This window comes from Sodiomyces alkalinus, assembly GCF_003711515.1.
Source record: "Sodiomyces alkalinus F11 unplaced genomic scaffold SODALscaffold_7, whole genome shotgun sequence".
NCBI classification, from domain to species: domain Eukaryota; kingdom Fungi; phylum Ascomycota; class Sordariomycetes; order Glomerellales; family Plectosphaerellaceae; genus Sodiomyces; species Sodiomyces alkalinus.
Window position 1 is genome coordinate 375,596 of NW_021167085.1, and position 21,091 is coordinate 396,686.

General features: G+C 54.9%; 7 protein-coding genes across 7 annotated transcripts; 3 read left to right on the top strand and 4 right to left on the bottom strand.

Moving 5' to 3' along the window:
• Positions 1 to 359: 359 nt before the first annotated feature.
• Positions 360 to 2,516, top strand: SODALDRAFT_360848 (HET-domain-containing protein; the record flags this gene model as incomplete). Its single annotated transcript, XM_028614314.1, has 2 exons — positions 360 to 684; positions 763 to 2,516. The coding sequence occupies 2 exons, from the start codon at positions 360 to 362 to the stop codon at positions 2,514 to 2,516; spliced, it is 2,079 nt and encodes a 692-aa protein (XP_028464971.1).
• A 2,250-nt stretch (positions 2,517 to 4,766) lies between these two features.
• SODALDRAFT_379649 (S-adenosyl-L-methionine-dependent methyltransferase) lies at positions 4,767 to 8,036 on the bottom strand (the record flags this gene model as incomplete). The annotated part of the gene is made up of 13 exons (XM_028615059.1): positions 4,767 to 4,936; positions 5,012 to 5,096; positions 5,184 to 5,631; positions 5,726 to 5,738; positions 5,841 to 5,938; positions 6,049 to 6,253; positions 6,370 to 6,488; positions 6,515 to 6,568; positions 6,634 to 6,717; positions 6,758 to 6,931; positions 7,009 to 7,056; positions 7,197 to 7,285; positions 7,962 to 8,036. The coding sequence occupies 13 exons, from the start codon at positions 8,034 to 8,036 to the stop codon at positions 4,767 to 4,769; spliced, it is 1,662 nt and encodes a 553-aa protein (XP_028464972.1).
• Positions 8,037 to 8,058: 22 nt separating this feature from the next.
• On the top strand, positions 8,059 to 10,062 carry SODALDRAFT_334242 (nicotinamide mononucleotide adenylyltransferase). Its single transcript, XM_028612153.1, has 5 exons — positions 8,059 to 8,235; positions 8,373 to 8,660; positions 8,828 to 8,948; positions 9,045 to 9,462; positions 9,550 to 10,062. Exons 2-5 carry the CDS (start codon positions 8,507 to 8,509, stop codon positions 9,661 to 9,663), a joined length of 807 nt encoding a protein of 268 aa, XP_028464973.1. The 5' UTR covers positions 8,059 to 8,235; positions 8,373 to 8,506; the 3' UTR covers positions 9,664 to 10,062.
• A 161-nt stretch (positions 10,063 to 10,223) lies between these two features.
• Positions 10,224 to 12,346, bottom strand: SODALDRAFT_324818 (hypothetical protein; the record flags this gene model as incomplete). Its single annotated transcript, XM_028609930.1, has 2 exons — positions 10,224 to 12,014; positions 12,113 to 12,346. The coding sequence occupies 2 exons, from the start codon at positions 12,344 to 12,346 to the stop codon at positions 10,224 to 10,226; spliced, it is 2,025 nt and encodes a 674-aa protein (XP_028464974.1).
• Positions 12,347 to 13,718: 1,372 nt separating this feature from the next.
• On the bottom strand, positions 13,719 to 16,125 carry SODALDRAFT_334244 (hypothetical protein). Its single transcript, XM_028612154.1, has 2 exons — positions 14,900 to 16,125; positions 13,719 to 14,746 (listed from the first exon to the last, which is right to left on the bottom strand). Exons 1-2 carry the CDS (start codon positions 15,934 to 15,936, stop codon positions 13,843 to 13,845), a joined length of 1,941 nt encoding a protein of 646 aa, XP_028464975.1. The 5' UTR covers positions 15,937 to 16,125; the 3' UTR covers positions 13,719 to 13,842.
• Positions 16,126 to 17,085: 960 nt separating this feature from the next.
• Positions 17,086 to 17,399, top strand: SODALDRAFT_360855 (hypothetical protein; the record flags this gene model as incomplete). Its single annotated transcript, XM_028614315.1, has 2 exons — positions 17,086 to 17,230; positions 17,311 to 17,399. The coding sequence occupies 2 exons, from the start codon at positions 17,086 to 17,088 to the stop codon at positions 17,397 to 17,399; spliced, it is 234 nt and encodes a 77-aa protein (XP_028464976.1).
• Positions 17,400 to 17,530: 131 nt separating this feature from the next.
• On the bottom strand, positions 17,531 to 19,358 carry SODALDRAFT_313161 (putative aryl-alcohol protein). The gene is made up of 3 exons (XM_028609225.1): positions 19,132 to 19,358; positions 18,806 to 18,983; positions 17,531 to 18,656 (listed from the first exon to the last, which is right to left on the bottom strand). The coding sequence occupies exons 1-3, from the start codon at positions 19,294 to 19,296 to the stop codon at positions 17,914 to 17,916; spliced, it is 1,086 nt and encodes a 361-aa protein (XP_028464977.1). The 5' UTR covers positions 19,297 to 19,358; the 3' UTR covers positions 17,531 to 17,913.
• Positions 19,359 to 21,091: the final 1,733 nt, after the last annotated feature.

A 21,091-nucleotide genomic window follows, 5' to 3' on the forward strand; every position in this document is an offset into this window, starting at 1 on the left:
GGGGGGGGGAAGCGCATATTTGTGAGTAGGAATGAAGAAACAAGTCAAATAAATGGAAGAATGCAGCAAGTCTGGCCGCTGCCAATGCCCTAGTTAAGATAGCTGGACTCGTCGTTGTTGTCGTTGTTGTTCTTGTCGGCGCCATCGTCGGCACCGTCTAGGGAATAGTTGTAAGCTGTAACTTGAGTTCTCTTCTAGGCCTTCGTCCGTGCCTCTATTTCCCCCTTTACCCCTGGAATACAGAACCCCCCACTCCAGGGAAGGTCACCTGACCTGCCCAAGTCCAAGATCTTGCAATGTACTACCTGGTAATAAGGTACCCTCCGAGCCGACCCACTTCGGCCGAATTATCCAACGTCATGTCATTCCCGTACCGGCCGTACCGGCCCACGGAACCCGGGCAGCCATGCAACGTCTGTGGACATCCAAGAGACAGGGAAAAGGGAAGCGGCCCTGCCGTCCAGATTACTTGGCTCGAACACCTCGAGGCCAGCGCACAACGTGCATGCCCTCTGTGCCTGATCATCGTCCTGGGTATCGAACGATGCCTGGGACGGGAATCTATCCGAGTCTTGGGCGATACGGATACGACTCTCAAGTTGGAGTTTAATATGACCAGGACGCCAAGCTTACACGTCACAAGCTTCAAGGCTTCTGAATCGGTGAGCTTTGTTATCTCTCCGGGTGTGTTTCCTTCTCGTCGCTGATTCCTTACTCCCCCTTTATTCTTGCCATTTCCTTTTCTATGCTGACAACCCATAGAGAGTCCCTTGCTCGACAATTCTTGCTTCATATCCTGGTCTCCAGGCCATCATGTCCCCTCAAGCACAGACTCGGAAGAGAGCCTTGGCTGGGTCCTGGACCGTATACGGGAATGCGACTCAACTCACCGACTCTGCACACCCACGTCGGAGCCGTCTCTGCCTAAGCGTGTCATCGACCTTGGCACTTCCAACAGCCAAATCAAGCTCCGCGTCACAGAGGAGAACACGCCAGGACGCTACATCTGCCTAAGCCACCGCTGGGCAATGCCCACCCAACACCCCCTGCGACGAACACTTTCAAACAACATCTCAAGCCATCGGCAAGGGATCTCCTGGGACGGCCTCCCCGCTACCTTCCGAGACGCCATCGATTTCACGCGCGCCCTGGGAATTCGTTACCTCTGGATCGACAGCATGTGCATCATCCAAGACGACCTGGACGACTGGCGCCGCGAAGGCGCCAAGATGGCCTCTACCTATTCCAACGCCTACCTCACCCTCGCCGCCGCCCAGGACAGGGGTTCCGAAAGGTCCATGTTTGTCCGGATGGACCCCAAGTTCCGACTACGCCCTCTTGCCCTCCCCGAGTCCCTGTTAAAAGACCTAGGGCTTAGTCACCGTCCTCATGGCGCGTCGGACTACGGTGTATATGTTCGACACCCCCTGACGCACATTGTCCGACACACGCACCTCCGCCCAACGCTCCGCCAGCCATTACCCCTACTTCAGCGAGGCTGGGTGTTCCAAGAACGCCTCCTCTCCCCCCGCACCCTCTACTTCGGCCCCGAAGAGCTCTCCTGGGAGTGTGTAGAGCACCACAAATGCCAATGCACCGGGACCCGGTCCTCCACGCACTCCACGCAAACAAATCCGAAGAAAGTCCACAGACCATCCACACTCCAACAACTAGCCGCCGCAAAGGGCCTCCACGCCGTGGCAAACAGATGGGCCGGCCTCGTAGAAGAATACACCGCCCTGGACCTCACTTTCGAATCCGACATCTTCCCCGCCCTGTCCGGCCTGGCGAAAAGCTACCGCTCCATCCTCGGGAGCCGATACTGTGCCGGGCTTTGGGAGCGGTTTCTCCACGAGGGTCTCCTGTGGCATGTCGCCGGCGGGACGATGGATCAGGATCACTGGGCGCAAGCTCGACGTCCTGGGCTCTGGCGGGCGCCTTCCTGGTCGTGGGCGGCCGTGAAGGGTCCTGTGGAATTTACGCGCTGCACGGTTGCCCTGCAGGAGAAGTGCGAGGTGCTCGATGCGAACTGCACACTCGCCGGCCCGGATCCTACGGGGGAGCTTCTTTCCGGCGGTTACCTCGTTTTGCGGGGCCTCGTGGTCTCGACTAGGCTCCGGTACGTCGACTTGACGAAAGGGTCTTCGAGGTCGTCCCCTCTCACACTGTTCAGGCTCGTGGCGACGGAGCCCCTCGTTGAGAGGTTTCTGATAGTGACCACCTTTGCCGACATCAACTACATGTTCGATGACCCCCTGCCTATCCCTTCAGGGTCAGAGGTTGCGTGTTTCCTGGTAGGTGCGAGGGACTATCCTGAGACGTATGACTTTCTGGTCCTCAAGTTGTCGAGTGCGAGTAGTGCGAGTATGGCCTCTTCTTGTTCTTCCTATCCCACCTATGAACGAATTGGTCTGGTGCAAATTCAGGGGCCCCCTCACAGCAGCCGCACAGCATCTTCTTTCATCACCAACTGGGTCAAAGAGCATGGTGAAGAGCGTACTATCAAACTCATATAGAAGAATTTAACCTCCTTTCACGGCGTCTAACTATCCCATCCTCCGTCATCACAAAGCACAAAGAGTGATCTCTCTAGATCAGTAGCGACCTGTAGGATGTATCTCCCGGCTCGTGCCTATTTTCTTTCTGCTTCCTTTTCCTCTCCATTATCCGTATTCGGCGTGCTTACATCGTGAGAAGCGGAGACAAGCTGGCTGATCTTGTGAGCTCCCGGCCCCGCGTCCCCTGAGTATATCTAGGCCCGAGGGCAATTCCAAATCAAACTTCTCTTTTTCTTCTCCTTTCCTTTCTTCAAGCCTTGGTGATCAGTTTCCTTGTTGTTTTTCGAGGTCTTCCTTGGAATCATTATTCTCTACTCTCTTTGGGTTTCTGGACCATCAGTGCCACTCTCATCAAGAACATCAGCAACAACACCAAGCAACAACACAACACAAGCCACCCCTTTCCTTCTTTTTTTCTTCTTTCTTTTGACTTTCTATTTCACTTTCTACTTCTTGTTTCGTTTCCTCCTTGCCCAACATGAACAACCCGGAGCATCATGACGACTTCAACTCGAACGGCAAGTTTGTTTACGTTTACCCGGACCCGGACTTGGTCTCCTGCCTTCATCCGTTCCACTATTATACGGATAGCACTGTGGTCTCCTGTCTTTTGTACGGTCACGGCACTGCTCCTTGCTCGACTCTCGCTCCTTCCTCAACTGTCACTCCTTCCACCTATCAGCCTATGGCTCCGGTTCCTTCCCACTTCATTCCTCAGGAACCGATTCACAGCCTCCAGCCTCCCGTTGACAACTATATAAACCCCGTCTCTGCTTCTGGTGCTTCGGCAACTTCTTCTTCTCCCCCTTCTTCCATACCCATCGATCCTCGCATACAAGCTGCCTACTCGCCTAATCCTCATCATCAGCCTCACAATCAGGATTGCCATCCTCAACCTTCTTCTCCTCATCAACCAGAGCACTTGGTGCCTACCGCTACCACTACCGCCAACCAACCTCCATTTCCGACACCCCAACCTCAGGCTCCCATAGCTATCATGGCTCCAGGCGAACCTCCCTTGGTCGTACCCAACCCCAACGGCAACAGTGGTAATATCTACTACTGTGAAGCGGACGGGTGCGAGTTCGGCCCCGGCGAGAAGAGCTTCCCTACCCCGGAAGCCCTAAAGTAAGTATTTCCATCGCCGTCCCTGCCGCCATTCTTCCCCTTTCTTGAAATTATCAAATTTTTATTACGTACGATGCCAATTTCCCCCCCCATCCTCTCATCAAACCAACCTCATCTTCCCTCCTTACCAATTCCCCTTCCCCCAGCCTCCAGCCCAAACATCCTAGACCCCAAACAACGAAAGACTAACGCCTCCTTCCCAGGAAACACGTCGCCGCATCCCGCGACCTAACCAACCACCGGGCAGCCTACCACTACTGCCCCCTCGAATGCCCCAAGAAGAAGGATGGGACCCCGTGCCCAAAGTTCATCGGCGTCCGGAAGCGGCTGGGCGAGATCCACCGCCACTTCAAGAACGACCACCGACTCAACCTGCCGTCGCAGGTGGTGACGCGCCGCGCCCACCGCGACCGCATGGTTGAGGTCGCCAAGGAGGCCTGCAAGGCCGAGGGTCACGAGTACGTGCCCTACCGGAAGCACCGGTAGAGGATCCGTTCGAGGAGAAGATGGGCCTGGCTCTCTTCTTTTTTTCTTTTTCTTTTCTTTTTGTTGGAGTTTGGGTTATGATACCAGGGACAGAGAGATTCTTAGTGAATCTTGACTATTCATACAGACTCCAGAATGACGGTTGTTCCGAGTGAGCACTGTCACGGACCGTACAGACTTCTTACTTCTTACTCCGACTTTCTACTATCTCTTCTCTGCTCTGTGAATCTGATGTTATGCTTCTGTCGTATCACGAAATGTCAACAAGTAACAAGGTCAAGAGCCCTCAAGTAGTCTTCTCTGCGTCTTATAGCGAGTGAAACTCCCAGGCCTTGTATTTGGACGACCTACTTAGCTATCTAAGCTCGAGAAACCAAGACGTTCTTAATATGCCCAAGTTATGATGCTGAATGTAAACGTCCAATCACGTAGCAGGCAGATGTGTAAGACTTCGATTCCTTACGCGAAACCAAAGTGCAAGAGATAAATGCAACTGCAGAAACGCTGCTTGACATTCACTATTCTAAACGAAGCAACGCTGAACTAGACATAAGACAGCCAGTGAGAAACTAAGAACCCAGTCTCGCGGTCCGCTCAGTGCTCTCCCTGTGGCTTACGGCCGTAAACGTAACGGACGTTAAAGTATGCGTGAATGGAACTAGAACGTATCTCGCTTTCCATCCCCTCGACGAAATCCCTGTATTTCCGCTCGGTGTCCCCGTTGCGACGGCTGTGCTGGATAGACCAGACGTACTTGGTAAAGCCTACGACGCCACGGTCCCGATCAATGGTCAGCAGGGGTTAACAGGGGCCAGAATAGATCCGAGATTCAGACACACCTTCAATATCCTTAAGAAAAGCTTCACGGAGGTGGGTGCCGGCCTTGCACAACTGGCCGCTCGAGACCCATCTGCCAATTAATATCTGCATGAGGAATGGGCCGTTAGCGACTGTGTGAGTATGGACCATTGAAGGATCCAAGAGTCTAGAGAACCACGGTTCGCGACCTACCTTGCGGTCGTATTGGTGAATATCGGTGAAACCGGCCTTCATCATGCCTTCCCTCTGCACATTCAAAGCGACCGGCCGGAAGGTGCATCTAGTCTTGGCCTCCGCAGTGTCAAACAATTTGGGCCATGTCCTTTTCATCTGGTTCCAGAACTTTATCGTCATGTCGTCGGAACAAAAGTAGAAATCCAGCTCGCACGACTCCACCCAGGCGCCGGGCTGGGCGCAACGATACGCCTCGCGAAAGAGCGCATTCCAGTTTTGGACCGTGCCGAAAAGGAATCTCATGTGAATCATGTCGAAGACGTTGTCACAGAATAACCAAGGTTTCAGGTAGTTGTCCGTTCTGAACATGAAGTTCTCGGGGACAGCTTCGTTGGGTAACTCGGGATGCAGAGGAGAGAGATCCGTGCCAATCACCCTGGCACTGGGGTGACGTTTCGCAAACTCACTGCAGAACCAAGGTCAAGCGGCATCAGCGGGACAAGAAAGAAGTTAAGAACAGTGCCATGTAGGGCCTCGGGTCTCGGGGGGGCTTGACTTACAAGGCCCAGTCTGCTGTTTCAGAGGGAGAGGTGGGGGAAGAGAGAATTGGTGATGGTCAGTTGCTGCGTCGTAGGTTCGTAGCTTGTGTATGCCAGTATGGTTGGGTCAACTTACCATGGCCCGTCCCAACATCAAGAACGAGAGCTGGAGGCGCTTGTTGAATAGGGGACCGACAGAGCTGGTCATCGAGGAGAGCAAGAAAAGCTAGGTGACTGGTAGTGACACCAGAGGTCAGCCATATCCTATATGATGTCTGGATATTATATATTCTATATAATCATCGCAGGAGGAAAGTCATCGGCTGGGACTACGGAGATTGTACATTTTCTTCAGCGCCTGTTTGTGCCGCCAGTCCACCGGAGCCCAGTACTTGGCATGGTGATATCGATCATGCATTTCGCTGTGGAAAATTCGGTCGTCAATGGTGTAATATGAGCGGCTCCAGCCCGGCACCCTGTCACGATATTTTTCGATGCTTGAAATGATGTTTGATATGCCGCACTGCGTCTGCCTCTCTAGCCACTCCTCTGCGGTTTCTTCTTTTTCTTCTTCTTTTTTTTCTGTTTTTTTCTTCGAAGATCTAAGTCATTTCCTCTGTCAGGATCATGGATGCTGATAGGGGCAAGCGTGAAACTCCACGTACGTGCCGTGCCCGTGCGGGCTATCGGAAGAATGAGAACCAGAAGGATCAGATAATGGTCCTGGGCCCTGCCCAGCAAGCTCACCGAGTTTAACAGGCCCGTTTGCCCCAGAAGCTGTAGGCTCACCACCAGTGTCACCAGAGTCACCGCGTCCAGAAGTTGCAGAAGGCCCAAGAGACAGAGGGTCTATTATGGGGCTCCCTGGCGGCACAGGAAGGCCAGGGGAGTCAAGAGACGGCCCGGGAGGCAGACGATTAGGAGGACACCCATCGACGAGATACGCGGGCCGCCTGGATCCGTCAACCGAGGGGGCCGCGGGCGGTGCGGGCGGCAAGGTCTGCGCGAGGGCACTGTTCGCGTTCATCATCAGCACGACCCTGAGTCCCTGACTTAATCTCCGGGGGCCCGGGGGGCACGGGGGCTGCGGGATGGACAACCAACCTGAGCCGTGTTCTCCGAGCCTCAATGTCCCCGGCGTTGCGAGAAGCATCCCGACTTGTGCGGCGGAAAAATGACGGCATCTTCGACAAGCGAATGGCGACCAAAATGAAACGACGGGCGTAACTTGTAGCGCGTAACGGTGTAAGTTGCAACGGTAATAATGGAATCAACGAGTGATAGAGATCAAGAATACTGTCGACGCGGAGTTAAGCAAACCAAAGTGAACGAAAGGGAACTCGATGATGATTCTGAAGGCCAGACGAGAGAATAACAAGGTCAAGCGTCGAAAGACAGTGTTGTAATTGTTTTATCTATAAACCAGTCCTGGACTCTTGGACTCCTGGACCACCTTCGACTCTGGGTCTACGGTCTACCTAAGGTATGGTACAGGTTGCAAGGTCCCGACTTCCTTGAAGTGTGTGATTGAGAGTTGGGAAATCTCGAATCTCGATGGTAGATGTCTACGGTACCTCCTGCCTACTTCCAGGTTCAGACGTCATACAGTTCATTCAGAAGGCAAGACAAAGGCACGTACCTACCAGGTAAGGACGTAAGGTAAGGTACCTTACCTTAGGTAAGGTATCTTGGATGGGGAAACCTGCCACGTCTGACCAACCGGACTTCTACTTAAGGCACCTAGACTCATTCTCCCTCCTGGTTTATGCTTAGAGACTTGGATCACCAGAATACATTAGGTATAATTTACCTTGGGTTGCTGTACATCGATACAGTTGTACGAACACGAATACCTTATGTCCGTACAAGGGTAGCTGGTGACTGGTCTCGTGGGGATCTGCACGGGCAAGGCCGAGGGAAGTACGAAGTAAAGTATTCGGAGGTACCGCCGATATCGAAACAAAACGCGCTCTGCTTCAGCTTACCTACCTTAGGGTAAGTCATCACATTGCACCTTACTTTGTACGGGGTAGAAGGAAGGAACACTCCAGTAACAGCCTGGCATGAAACCCCACCTGCTCTTTCCTTGAACGCTAAACTCCACCACCAGACGTTGTAAGCACGCCACAGCTGCGCCGACACTTCGTACAAGGTACATGCACAAAGTACATCTCCTGCAAGTTTTATACGGGTCGTGACTTCCGCTATGCGCGAACGACTGTATTCAGTACATTCGGAGTCTGTGCCATTCACACACATTCCATTCTTCACCCCGCCAGTCCCCCACAACCTTCCCAGTCTCGGATCGGTTCGCTTCTTCTTGTACCCTCATTTATACCTCTACCTTTTTGCCCCCCTTTACTATTACTATCACCTCTTACTCACCTTTTCCAAAATCCCAACTTTTAACCTTACCCATCCCCTTTTCTACCTTTGCTTTGCCGGTTCTTCCGCCCCTCACGACTTCTCAACTTCAATGCGATTCCCACCACAATAACTACCCTCCTCGGCTTTCCATCTCTGTCACACTGGTATGCCTACACCCGCTTCTAAGTTCTACCTCCGCGCATTACCTTCCAAGGGTTCCATGACGTCGGTTATTGGAACCCGATTGCAATTGAGTGACTAACCAAGGGCGACTTTTGCTTCGCCGCTTCCGGTTTCGCAGGGACGACACGCAGACAAATCCCGCGCTCCCCTCGAGGGGGCATAAATTAGAATTCCGACATCGTCCATCATTCCTTCCGGTTCGAAAAGCTTCCAACGTTGAACCTTTCTTCGCCAGCTTCGCGCGATTTCACAATGGCGACCGACCCGGGCGTACTCGATGCGATGACGCCGCCTGGTTACACGTTCCCCACAATCCGGCTGCGACAGCAACAGAATGATCCCAGTCGCGACCCTCTTGTGCTCGTGGCCTGCGGATCCTTCAGCCCTATACATTACGTCCACCTACGTAAGTCGTTCCGTCCGGGTTCTGGTTCTGGTTCTGGTTCTGGTGCTATTTGGCCAATCTTCCCGACAACGGCCCCTCCAATGACCCCTTTGATGACCTCTCCGATGGATCATGCTGTCGTCTCAAGCTGTCTCTTGCTGATCGGTTGCCTATTACTTCTTCTGCAGAAATGTTCGCCATGGCCGCCGACTATGCTCGGAACGAAACCAACTACGAGGTTGTCGGCGCCTACCTTAGCCCGGTGTCAGACGCATATGGAAAGCGAGGTCTGGCCAGGGCGCATCATCGGTAAGCCCGTCGGCCACCCTTGCCTTTTGATCCCCGCAGGACCCCTGGGCAACACGCAACACGCAACATTCTGACCCTCCGTGTGCTTCCTCCCAGAGTCGAAATGTGCGAGCTGGCCGTTAAGCACGCCCGGCAACCCCTCATGGTCGACCCTTGGGAGGCCCAGCAGGCCTCGTATGTCCCTACCGCCAAGGTCCTGGACCACTTCGACCGCGAGATCAACCAGCTCCGGGGCGGCTCCAGCGGCAAGAAGGTCCGCATCGCCCTGCTGGCCGGCGCCGACCTGGTCGAAACCTTCAGCCAACCGAACGTCTGGGCTCTGCACGATCTGCAGCACATCCTCGGCGACTACGGCGCCTTCGTGGTCGAACGTGCCAACAGTAACATTGAGCAGGCATTGTCGAGCCTACGCGAGTGGCGCGACAACATCCACTACATCCCTGCCATCATCTCCAACCCCATGTCTAGCACCATGCTCAGGCTTCTTCTGAAGGGCAACATGAGTATCGAATACGTACGTCGTCCTTTCGCTTCATAGCGGCCACATCTCCATGACCTTGAAGCGTCATACTTTTACGCACTACTGACAAAACTCGTGCAGCACGTTCCGAGGGAAGTCATGGATTATATCGAGGCCAACGGCCTCTACAAGGACGAAATGGTCGCGGCGCCGGATAATAAGAAGGCGAAATCCGCCGAGGGTTCCTCTTCATAGACGAGTAGACCGGAGCGGCATGTGTCGAGCGTTGAGTTGACTGTGAAACGCATATTTACTTACACGCGGGCGATTCTGTCTTTTCTGTCCGTTTACCCACCCAAATCCCTCATCTCTCTCACTCTTCGCCTCTTTTCACTTTTCCGCTTTTTTCGTCTCTTCACCCTGTCATCGACCATCGTCATATTATCATGGCATCAGGCCATGTCCGCCGGGACATGGACATGGTTGACTTTTAAACACTGGCGTATTGGTTAGAAGGCGGGCGGTTTTTTTCTTTTCTTTTCTTCTTTTCTTATTTTCTTCCCTTTTCCCCTTTTTTTCTACTTTTTTCTTTTCTTTCTTCTTGGTCTACCGTTCAGACGGCATGTGGATAATTAATTAGCACGGGCGCATCAGAATCCAAAGCAAAACATTGACTTGGTCGTACGCATATCCAAAATGGTATGCATGTTCGTGTCTCGTGACTCGGCGCCGTGTTCTAATCATCCATGAATAAACACACCGCATAACTAAACTACAAGAACAGAATATATACCGTATAAATGTCGAATGCCACCTTACTTTGATCCGGGCTCCCTCCCTTGCCCCTCCTGGCCTAGGGGACCCTTATCGTCCTGAAAAATGACATCCCACCAGTCGTCTTCATCTGTGCCCACGGCCTGGCAAAGCGCATCCCAGCCAGCCTCGGGCAAGAAGTCGCCGTCGCCGTCGCTGTCGCCGTCGCCCTCAGCCTCATCCGGGTTGAAGGTCCGGGGCAGTGGTTTCCGCATATCGGCTTCCGGAGCCCAATAGACGAGGTCGTGACCGTGGCCTTCCTCGCTCTCGTCGACCTCGGCGGCCGGGATGGTGACGAGCGGCTTTCGCGCGTCGCGCGGTTGCGATCGGGTGGCCACAATGTCGCGCAGGTACGGGAAGAACCAGGTCTTGGACCACCATTCGCGCAGGCGGCGACCCTTCATGCCGCCCCGGTGCGCGTTGTGGTGCACGCCTACCGGGACCTGGGTGCTCCAGTAGTCTGCGTACAGCGGGACGTCGGCCCAGCCTGTGGCGTTTCGCCACTCGTTGTTGGTGTTGTTGTTGTTCTGGTCGTCGCCCGCTTCCGCTTCCCCTTCGGCTCCGGTTTCGGGTTGCACGCCCGCCAGGATCAGCGGCGAGGGCGCATAGGCCAGGACGTCCCGCGGCACGCCGGACAAGCGGGGCGGGTCGACTTTATGCGCCCTGGAGGCCTCGTCGACGGCGGTCTGGTTCGCCAGCACGAGGTACTCGCCGTCATCCTCCATGAACACGGTGGGGACGAAAAGATCCTGCACGTAATCGAGTCCCATGCCGTACTCCCAGGTCTCCGCCCCCCCGGGGTTCGCTTCCGGGACCTCCGAAGCAGCCGCGGTCCGCTCGCGCTGCGCCTTGCGCCAGACCTCCTGCTCGCCCAGTATCTCGCCCAAGATGCCCTGGTCGCTGTACAGGTTGAGCCCGGCGGCGCGGCTGGCCTCGACCTTGGCCTTGGCGCGGCGGAGGATGCGGATGGCGTCGCGCGCGGGTCCGAGCATGCTGCCGCTGTTGATGTAGCGCGGGCGGCGGTGCTGCAGCGGCGCGTCGGGCTTGTCGGTGTCCGGGCCGTAGAGGCCCCCGCGCGCGGTGCTCTCGGGGAGGATGTCGCAGTGGGTGTCGGAGCCGTCTGCTTTGGTGGGCCAGCACTTCTTCTGGGTGGAGAGGATGACGGATTGGAGGGGTGGGGAGGCGGCGCCTTGGGCGTCGGCGGGCCAGGCGGCGCGGATGCGGGAGGCGGCGGCGGCGTTTTGGGCGAGCCAGCGGCGGATGAGGACGGAGGGGGGCAGCTGGATCCAGACGTCGTAGGCGTCCATGATGAGGACGAGGTCGTCCGGGCGGAGGCGCTCGTCGGGCGGGGTGGTGGTGGAGGAGAGGGCTTCCAGGGCGGCGAGGGTGCCGTCGAGCTTGCCGAGGTGGCTGCCGCCGAAGCCGCCGAAGGTTTTGTCGGTTTTCTTGAAGTCGCGGCCCCAGTTGGCGATGACGGGGGCGGGGTAGCCGTTGGCTATGGCGGCGAAGATGGTCTTGCAGAGGTTGGGGTTCGGGTCGTCGGCGGGGAGGATGATGCGGAGGTTGCGGTGGCCGGGGGTCCGGGCGGGAGAGGTGGAAGAGGTGGGGGATGCGGAGGGTGCATGTGCTGTGGAGGGGGTGGTAGTGGTGGGTGGTAGAGCGAGGTCGTTTTCGGAGTCGGCATTGCCCTGACCTGGTACCGCGTTGTGGGGAGGTGAGTCGGGTGCGACGTCGGTTCCGGTTCCGGTTCCGGTTGACGGTGTTGGTGCCGTTTGTGAGATTTGAAGGTTGCTCTGGTTTGGGTGTCAGTTCGTCAGTTCGCTCAGCGTCAAGAATCTGGGGTTCAGAAGGGGATGGCATGCATGAAAATGAAGCAAGAAAACAGACATACACCGTAAAATATGCAGAGAAGAATGAGCCAAGTGGCGGCAACAATACCGAGCAGGCCCTTCGGTGACAATCGACCGGGCCAAAGGGTAAGGAGACCCCGGCGGGATGCGGATCTTTGGGGAGAGCCGGATTCGGGATCATCGGGGCCCTCGTAGTTCAATTTGTGGTATGAAGGGCCTCTTGTCCTGGAGAAAAGGCCGACAAGGTCGGCCGCAGCTCCGCGAAGAGCACTCATGGTTGTCTTTTCTTTCCTCGTTTCTTCCTGAATAAGCTGAGCGCAAAGACCTAGACGTAAAGGGCCGCTTAGGATGTATCGTGGAGCACTTCGACAGCGCGTATCGCAAGAAGAGAGGCGAAAGCAGCCTGGGCTGGCGGCCCGGTGGAATCGTTCTGATGGGATGTGGTTTTGCCGTGTGCCTGTCGCTACCAAGGCATTACATGACGAGAGACGGAGAAGTGCGTAAAAAGGATCTAATAAAACAGCAAAAAAGAAAAAGGAGAAAATAAAATGAAACTAAAGGTCGCCGTCGAAAGGAGACCTTCGATGTCCTCTCCGCGATTGCGATTGAGCGAGATGTCGGAAGGGAGGGACAGGTATCCGTAAGCAAGGACAGATGGTTGAGGAGCATTGAGAAAAGAAAAGAAGAAGAAAGGAGGATTGTCAGCATCAAACAAATTGGAAGAGATAAAAGACAGCCGATAGGAAGGAATACCCTATTTGTGCTGCGGCTGCGCCCCTCGTTGAGGATCAACTGTGGGTTATTGGTCTATAATTATACAAGGATCTTTCGATGTTTCCGGACTGGGGGGATGAAATGGATATTCCCGACTCTGTTGACTAGCCCTATTTTGGTCTTTGTGGTTCTTTTTTTTCTTTTTTTCTTTTCCATCTCATTTCCTCTCCCTTTTATTCGTCTCCCGTCGAAACACTGCGGAATGTCCCCTTTTTCGCATTTCATCGTCCACCTGCCTGGAGATCTCAAGTCATTGGAAACAAGTCCGTAGACAAGGAATGTCTTGGATCTCGTCACACACGGGATTCGTAATGGAAATGCAGGCAGAAGCCGGGACGGGAGGGGGTTCGTCAGGACTTGGCCTCTTGGCTGTTCTTGGCGGATGACGGTCTCATAACAGATCGTCCCATAAATGGAGTCAGGCATAGGGGTAGGCGAGTTTTACGTGTACGTTCAACGTGGACAAGCGTTCTCTGTTCATTTTTCTTTTTCTTTTCATTTTTTCCCTGTTGTTTGCTTTCCTCATTAGGCACGATCTCATCAGCAATAAGGGTCCTGCTATTCCCCCCGACTAAATCATTAGCGACGATAATCTTCACCGTCCTTGTCAACAGCGCGCCCCGTGGCCGATTTCCGAATTCGCCGTCCCCACTTTACGGCTTCGGGAGCGCCAAGCCCCTGGGAACCGGGCTTCCTGTTTGGAACCAATTGGTCGATCATTTCTTTTGCTCATGTACTCAAGACAAGTATTCGTAATGTGTTCCAGTAGGGAGTAGGTACTTCGGTAGGTACTTCGGCCTAATAGTGGGGCAAACAGGGGGTCTTCTCAGGTTTGCACCCCGGGAGTTCCGACAAAGTATCATCGCCCAATTTCGCTCCCAATGGTTGTTTCGTTCTTTATTAGCACACGCCAAATACTACACGACCTCATACGAACCAAATACGCCCAGCCAAATTCCCCACGCTATGATATGTAAAATACAGCAACGCCTCTCCTCTAACTCCCAGATGGTCCTCCTGTCTCCTTATCCGCCCTCTTCCCCATCTTCAACAGCCCCTTGGCTCGCTTGGGATTCTCCACCAAATCCAAAACCTGCTCCCTCTTCGTCTTGCTCCCACTTGCTGCCGCCGACCCCGACCCCGACCCCGACACGGCAGCACCGGCAGCAGCCACCGCCGCCTCGACGCGGTTCAAATCGCTCTCCGCCGAGCTAAGCGACGTCGAGCTCCCGCTGGGACTCCGGTTAAGCACCATGCGAACCCCCCGCCCCTCCTCCTTCTTGATCCGCGCCTGCCTCTCCTTGAGCCGCACCAGCTCCTCGTCCCCGCAGTGCATCGCCACCACCCCCAGCCCGGCCAGGTTCCGCGCCATGAAATCGCGGAGCGCTCCCAGAATCGACTTGTCGGGCCGGTACGTGCCCGAGTCGTTATCGATCACGAGCTGGTAGTAGGCCGGGTCCTCCTCGGGCCGCCATCCTTCGGCCGGCCCCTCGAGCCGGCGGACGAAGAACTCGCCCGCCGACGCCACGTAGGTCGCCACGTCGCTGTGCATGGTGTGCTTGCTGAGCAGGTCGATGCTGAACTCGCGGCCCGTCTCCGTGAACCGGAACATGCCGTCCAGCGTGAGCACGTACGTGAAGATGCGCCCGCCCTCGTCGTAGTGCACCAGCCGCAGGAACAGCCTGGACGCTTCTTCCGAGCATGCCGCGAACGTGCCGTACTGGGTCGACCGGCTGAAGTTGTAGATCCGCCGGTGCTGGTCGTGCAGCGCCCGGTTCAGGATGCGGCCGCGGATGCCACGACTCCAGAACATGTGCCCCACCAAAGGCCGGAATTCGACGAAGCGGTGATACATGGTGGGAGGGACCGGACCGGCGAATTGTATTTCGTTGGATTGGAAACTGCATCCTAAGGTTAGTGTAACCAAACGTCATCTTGGAGATGAAGAAGGGGATCGTCTGTCATGGCGACAGTGTCGCATCACAGTGTCACATCACAGTGTCACATCACTGAGCAGAGCCAAAAGGTCAGGGGTCAGGGGTCACGTCACATACTCATACCGCTGGGTCTTCCTATTGTTGTGATCTGGGCTGCTTCCTCTTCTTCCGGGCGAATGACTGTGTTCCTCGTCCTCGTTGACCTTCGTTCCCGCAAGGCGACCGATGGTGGGACTGAAGTGCTGGAAGTGATAACACGGCCCAACCGTATACATCTGCCCGTAAGGAGGGCTGGACTGACCCAGGAGCTCGATGCTGACCCAGAGAGTCGGCGTCATCTCTACCTTTGGGTCGAAGCAGCTATTGGTGGCCCTCACAAGGTATACCCCCTTGTGTCCGGTACGCTTCATGACCTTGAACTCCCGTCCTGGCGGGGGGATGCCCTCCCAGTCGGGTGTGATTTGGTCCACCCCGATGGTCACGCTGCCGAGGCTATCATCCTTGTTGGGATAATCCTCGTCGTATATCCGGCACTCAAGAGTGAAACCGGTGGCCGGGACGCTGGCTACAATCCATTCATCGTTCCACTCGGGGTCCGTTGTCTTCCGTATGGTGTGGGTGCGCCGTGCGACATCCGGGTCTTCCTCGTGGCGTTTCGGAAGCGCTGACCGGAGGGTGGCATAGATGAAAGGGTCCGAAGACGCGGCAACGAGATCGCCCGCGGGGAGATTGGTCGCCCGATAGAAAGTGAATTTGAGTGTGTAGCCAGGAGGTGCGCTCGGTAGCGGCGTCCTGTCGAATCCACCGGGGGGTTTGGCTTTGGCTTTCTCCTTGAGCTTCTTCTTCCGGGATTTTACGGCGTGTTTGAGGTCGGCGGCGGGGTGACGGAGGGAGTGGAGAATGGATGGCTTTTGCCGCGGCCTGTTGACAACAACGCTTGGTGGCTCGCCGCGCTCTGGCTTTGGAGGCGGTAGCTTGTCTAGGGTCTGGGCTTGCGATCCGCCGTCGGGGGAACTTCTGGCAGATTGGTCACTTTGTTCCCCTAGTTGACCATTCGGAGGAGGAAATCTTTTCTCATTGTCGGTATGCGTAGCACTATTGGACGGAGCCTTCTCCTGGAGCTGCAGTGACGTTTGATGGGCGTTCTCGGTCATCGTGGCGAGAGGGGAAATAAAGAGCTCCCCCCCGGCCATACGAGTGTGGACACTCGTAAGCGTGTGAAGACGCAAACGGGACCTATAAGGGTGCCGATCAAGGCCCCAGTGTAAGTCCGTAAGCTCTGCTCTGCTCTGCTAGTTGCTCTGCTTGGCTTGACAGGTGGAGAGGGGGTCTGCGGGAATGGCTTTCTTGCCGCTCGTTTCGAAGCAACAGTGGGCTCAAGACGAGGTTTTAGGGGTCAAGTGGAGAACCCCCAAAGTCACTGGGATGTTTTTAGTCCACAGGGACACGCGTGTGTTGTACCCAGCTTCGGTCATGTGACACTGTCCTGCGTATTAGGTAATCCGGTCTGGCTACCTTATCTCATCGGGTTGTCAACTGGCGACGCGTCCTCGTCGTTAACAGTATTCGGTCGGCAGCAGGAGGACCACCGAATACAAATCATTCGTTTGTCGGGCTTCCCATCTCCCCCATCTCATTGAGAAGTCCTCGAAATTGTCGATCACCCTTTCGGGTCTCCACCACAAACGAAGCTATGAACAGGCCTGCAAACAGAGCACAAGCTCAAGGGCCATGACAAAACCCCCCAACCATCTTCCGACGTTCTAACATATAACTCCAACCCAGAGTTCAGCCCTTCTGCTTATCACCGGGCCCGGGCCGTCCGGTCCAGCGAGGCCGAAAGCTCAAGCCGGGTTTAGCATCCGATATCACAATTGTTGGGACACGGGAATCCGGTCTTTGGCAGGGATCTCGTGTAAAGGGTCATTAGTCAGACGAGATTTTTCGTATTCCTGACCGTATTACCAACCCTCTTCAAACTTACGCTCACCTTTACACGTATTTCCCCTTGCTGGTACCTGTACGGCGTCCCTACCTGCCTAAGGTAAGGTACCAGGTAGGCAAGGTGAGGTAGGTACCTTATTAGGCAGGCACTAAAGGGTCAAAGCTTTAATTTCAACGACGCGATCTTGATTCCTCCCCTTCCCCTCCTCTCTTTCTCAGTTCCTACCCAGCTTTTCAATCATAATACCTTCAGTCAGAGCAGACTCTGGTCCAGCAACCAAAACTGTCAGCCGTTTCTTGTCTATCGCGATTCAAGACTCACGACTCACAACTCACAACGCACGACTCGCGAATTCACAATGCCAAAATCCAACCAGTCCTCTTCCAAAGCCCCGACGCAAGGCAGCGCTTCTTCGGCCGGCACAGGCGGGCAAACGAAGTACTCATTCATCAAAAACAATTGGGGCTCGCGTCCTAACTTCCAGGCCAGCTTCGGGCTGAAGAGTACGTGACTACGTGTCCTCGAGTAGCCCACGGCTCTCGGCCTTCTCTGACCCCCTCCCCTATCACTGACTCTGGCACAGTGACCCCGGAAGACATCGAGGAAGGCAATGCCATCCTTGATGCTTTCATGGAGCAAGACCGGCGCGACGCTGCTGCCCAAAGGAAATAAGAAACTGCGCCATGCAAAATCCTCTCGCGTCTCATCCGAGAGATCTAATATCATTACGACCGGCGTTATCGAACAATAGAGCTACAGATTTGCTTGATAGCCGGGTGTATTCCCGGAAGGGATAGAAACGGGCCTGCCAACGAATGTATTTAACGGAGTTGTTATGGAGTGGTCATTCACCGGCTAATTTCTATGGCCCGATGGTCCATCACTGGGTCGGAAGTCGAGGCACTCTCAAACTTAACTGACCTTGGTGCGAATAAGGTCCATGTAGCTTAAGGTAGCTCAGCGAGGTCAGCTTATCAACAACAAAATTACACCTCGCCTCGAAAAAGAAAGAAAAAATAGTCCAAAAACCTGATGGTAGAGTGTCACAGGATCAATTCCATCGTCGTCCATCCTTCTGAGACTCTCACTCATCGTTGCTGAACCATTTCAAGACCTACATATGCCACTTTGGACTCGCTGAAATCTACTCAGTCAAGGGAAGGGGTTGGCAAGACTACTCTACCATCTATCCATGGCCAGCAATAGGCTTGGGCTCGTATGGCTCCTCAAGGTACGCCTCCTCCTCCTCGGTCAGCACCTTCCCCTTGACGGCCAAGGCCTCGTCCATCCTCTCGACACTGCTGAATCCAATAATGGGGCTCGAGACCCTCTTATTGATCCAAGCCAGGGCGACGTGCGACATGGGCCATCCGCGCTTCTCGGCAATCTCCATGACGCGGCCGATGATCTTCCTGTCGAGCTCGGTCGTGCCATGGCTCCCCGGCGACTCGTTCTTCTCCCGCGAGCTGCGGTCCGTGGCGCCGAACTGGGCCGGCGGGCGGGCGAGGTGGCCGCGGCAGAGCGGGGCCCAGGGGATGAGGCCGACGCCGGTGTCGTCGCAGAAGCGGTTCATCTCGCGCTCCTCCTCGCGGTAGAGCAGGTTGTAGTGGTTCTGCATGCTGACGAAGGGGGTCCAGCCGTGCTTCTCGGCCACGAACTGCATGCGCGCGAACTGGGTGGCCCACATGCTGCTGGCGCCGATGTAGCGCACCTTGCCCGACTGGACGAGGTCGTGGAGCGCCCTCATGGTCTCCTCGAGCGGCGTGTTGTGGTCGAAGCGGTGGATCTGGAGGAGGTCGATGTAGTCGGTCTCGAGCCGCTTGAGGGACGCGTCGACTTGGTTGAAGATGGCGGTGCGGGAGAGGCCGAAGTGGTTTTGGTAGTCTTTGCTGGCTTCGTATCCTTCTCTGTGGCGCCAGCTGCTGGTTTCTGCGGGAAATGGGGTCTCGCGTCAGTTGGCCGGGGGGAGGGTATTTTCTAAAAAAGAAAAAAAAAAGAAAAAAAAGAGAAAAAAAAGAGAAAGAAAAAGAGAAAAAAAAAAAACACAGGAAGCGAAACCGAAACACGGTACCACCCACCTGGCTCATCGGCAACCCCCCAGAAACACTTGGTCATGATGACAAGCTTCTCCCGAGGGATGTTGTATGTCTTAATGGCCTTGGCAATGATCTTTTCCGAGACACCGTTGGAGTACATGTTAGCCGTGTCCCACGTGTTGAGGCCACGGTCGTACGCCGCCTTCAGGAGAGGCAGGGCCTATATGGAGGAGACACGTCAGAGTTTGTGATTCTGTCGCCGCTTTGCATCAATGCGCCTCCAAGAGCCTGGCGATGCGAGAAAGACTGGAGAACAGCGGTCGGATAAGGGGCATAGCCGCCTAGGAGGAGGCAAACAGTGCACATACCTCATCCTCCTCGATAACCCAGGGCATACTCTTCTTATCACCGAAGCTCATGCAGCCGAAGATGGGCACGGAGATGCGGAGCCCAGACTTGCCGAGTCGACGATACTCGGGCTTGGTGTTCACAAGGGACTCCTTGAGGAGAGGGAGGTATTCTGGAGCTGCCATCGTGAAGCGGGTTCGAGTCTTCGGCTCTCGAGGGGGGGGGGGGGGGGGGGGGGGGGGGGGGGATGCCAGGCTTGGAAAGTTGAAATCGACCGCACAGTTGAAGATTCCGACGAAGGAAAAGAGCAAAAATCGGCAGAAAGGGAATTATGTAGGAGACATCAAGGGGACAGCTTATTATTTTCCCCGAGTTTGTCCAGGGACAAGAAGGTCCGCAAAGCTACCTCCTTTGCCCCTCCCCCCACCATGTATGTACCTTAATTACTGCATTGACGACCCCTCCTTTTAGCTGTCATTTTCTCCTTTGCTACCCCGCCTTTTACCAATGACGCCTGGAAGGCCATGGAGGTCGCAGTTGTATTTTGTAGTTCCCCTGGACCCCCCGCGCCTATTCGATTCTAGCGTCCTCTTCCCCCGGATTCAGTCGCGGAAATGACGGCTTTACCCCTGATGTTAACCCCTGATGTTAACCCCGACCGATGATCAATGGCAGTTGCCATGTCCAGTTTTCCTCCAACACTTTCTACGGCTAGTGATGATTGCCCAAGCGTCTAAATGTAACGTACGAAGCATTACAATTTACAACCAGGTGGCCTCTGGGTCCGGCTAAGATCACCCGGTCCTCCGGCCGGCCTTGTTTCACGAGGGCAGGAGTCCAGGACCTACACCGTAACACCGTGTGACCGTCATGAGGAACCCATTCTTTTGCTGTCGACTTGATTCTTAAGATACTGTCGGTACCTTTTAACCATGCAGGTGGACATTCGATTTCGGAGAAAAAGAAGTTAGGTTTATCCAACCCAAGTTACTCAGCACCGACCACTAACATCCTGACCTGATACCAATCTCTCTTCAAAGTGGCCTCAAATGTGACCACTGGCCATACTGGTCTTCCCAAAAGCTTCATATTTCAATGATACCTTCAACTGCGGAATCCTCTTGAAGGATACATGTCGTTGGCGCAACTCGCATTTGCTGCCTCTTTGAGCTGTGGGAAATAAAAACTCCTTCCAAGATCTGTTGACAGCTTTTGGGCTTGATTTCTGGGACGGGGGAAGTCCCCGCCGCCCCTAGCCAATCGACCCGAACATTGTGCAAATCCCCGCCGAGTATGGCAACCCATTACCACGGGCCGACGAGATAGCGTCTCCGCTGCTTGGAAAGGCTATGATCTTCGTATTGAAGATTGTTTCTGTGCGTTTTCCCGGTGTCGGTCCAGGTTTTCCATTTGCGCGGATGGATGAGAGATGTACCGTTAGATTCGATGATCACTGGAGGGGTGCCGCGGTAGGTTCCATCCGTGGGCAGAAGTTAGAACACGGTTACGAATACCTTGCACCCATTCATGCTATATGAGACAAGATCTGGGAAGCTCTGCGACATCGTATCGAGTTTGGTATATCAGAAGGCCAGGTCATCGACTCCACCACCCCCTTTGAACACCATCGACGTCTCCCAGGATGAAGTATACAACTGGAATGCTCGCCACCAGTAAGGCGGGCTTGGGGCGGAGAAGCGGTGTGGTTCTTATGGAGAGGGGGGCATGGACTGTCTGTAGTCTGTATCCAACATGAAGTCTACTGGACCTGCCCATGGAGAGCTGGAGGTCAACGTATGTTAGAATTGCCGGGAACGCTGGCGTGGTCTAGCGTAGAGCTGGATGCCATTCGACAATGGTAAACAGCAAACAACACAGTCCACTTCTTCGTCAGGCCGCAGGCGCGGTGTCAAGAGAAATCCCGGGGCATACCTGTTATGGCATTTACTTGTCATCTTCTGGTCGAGGTCATTCTCCGTC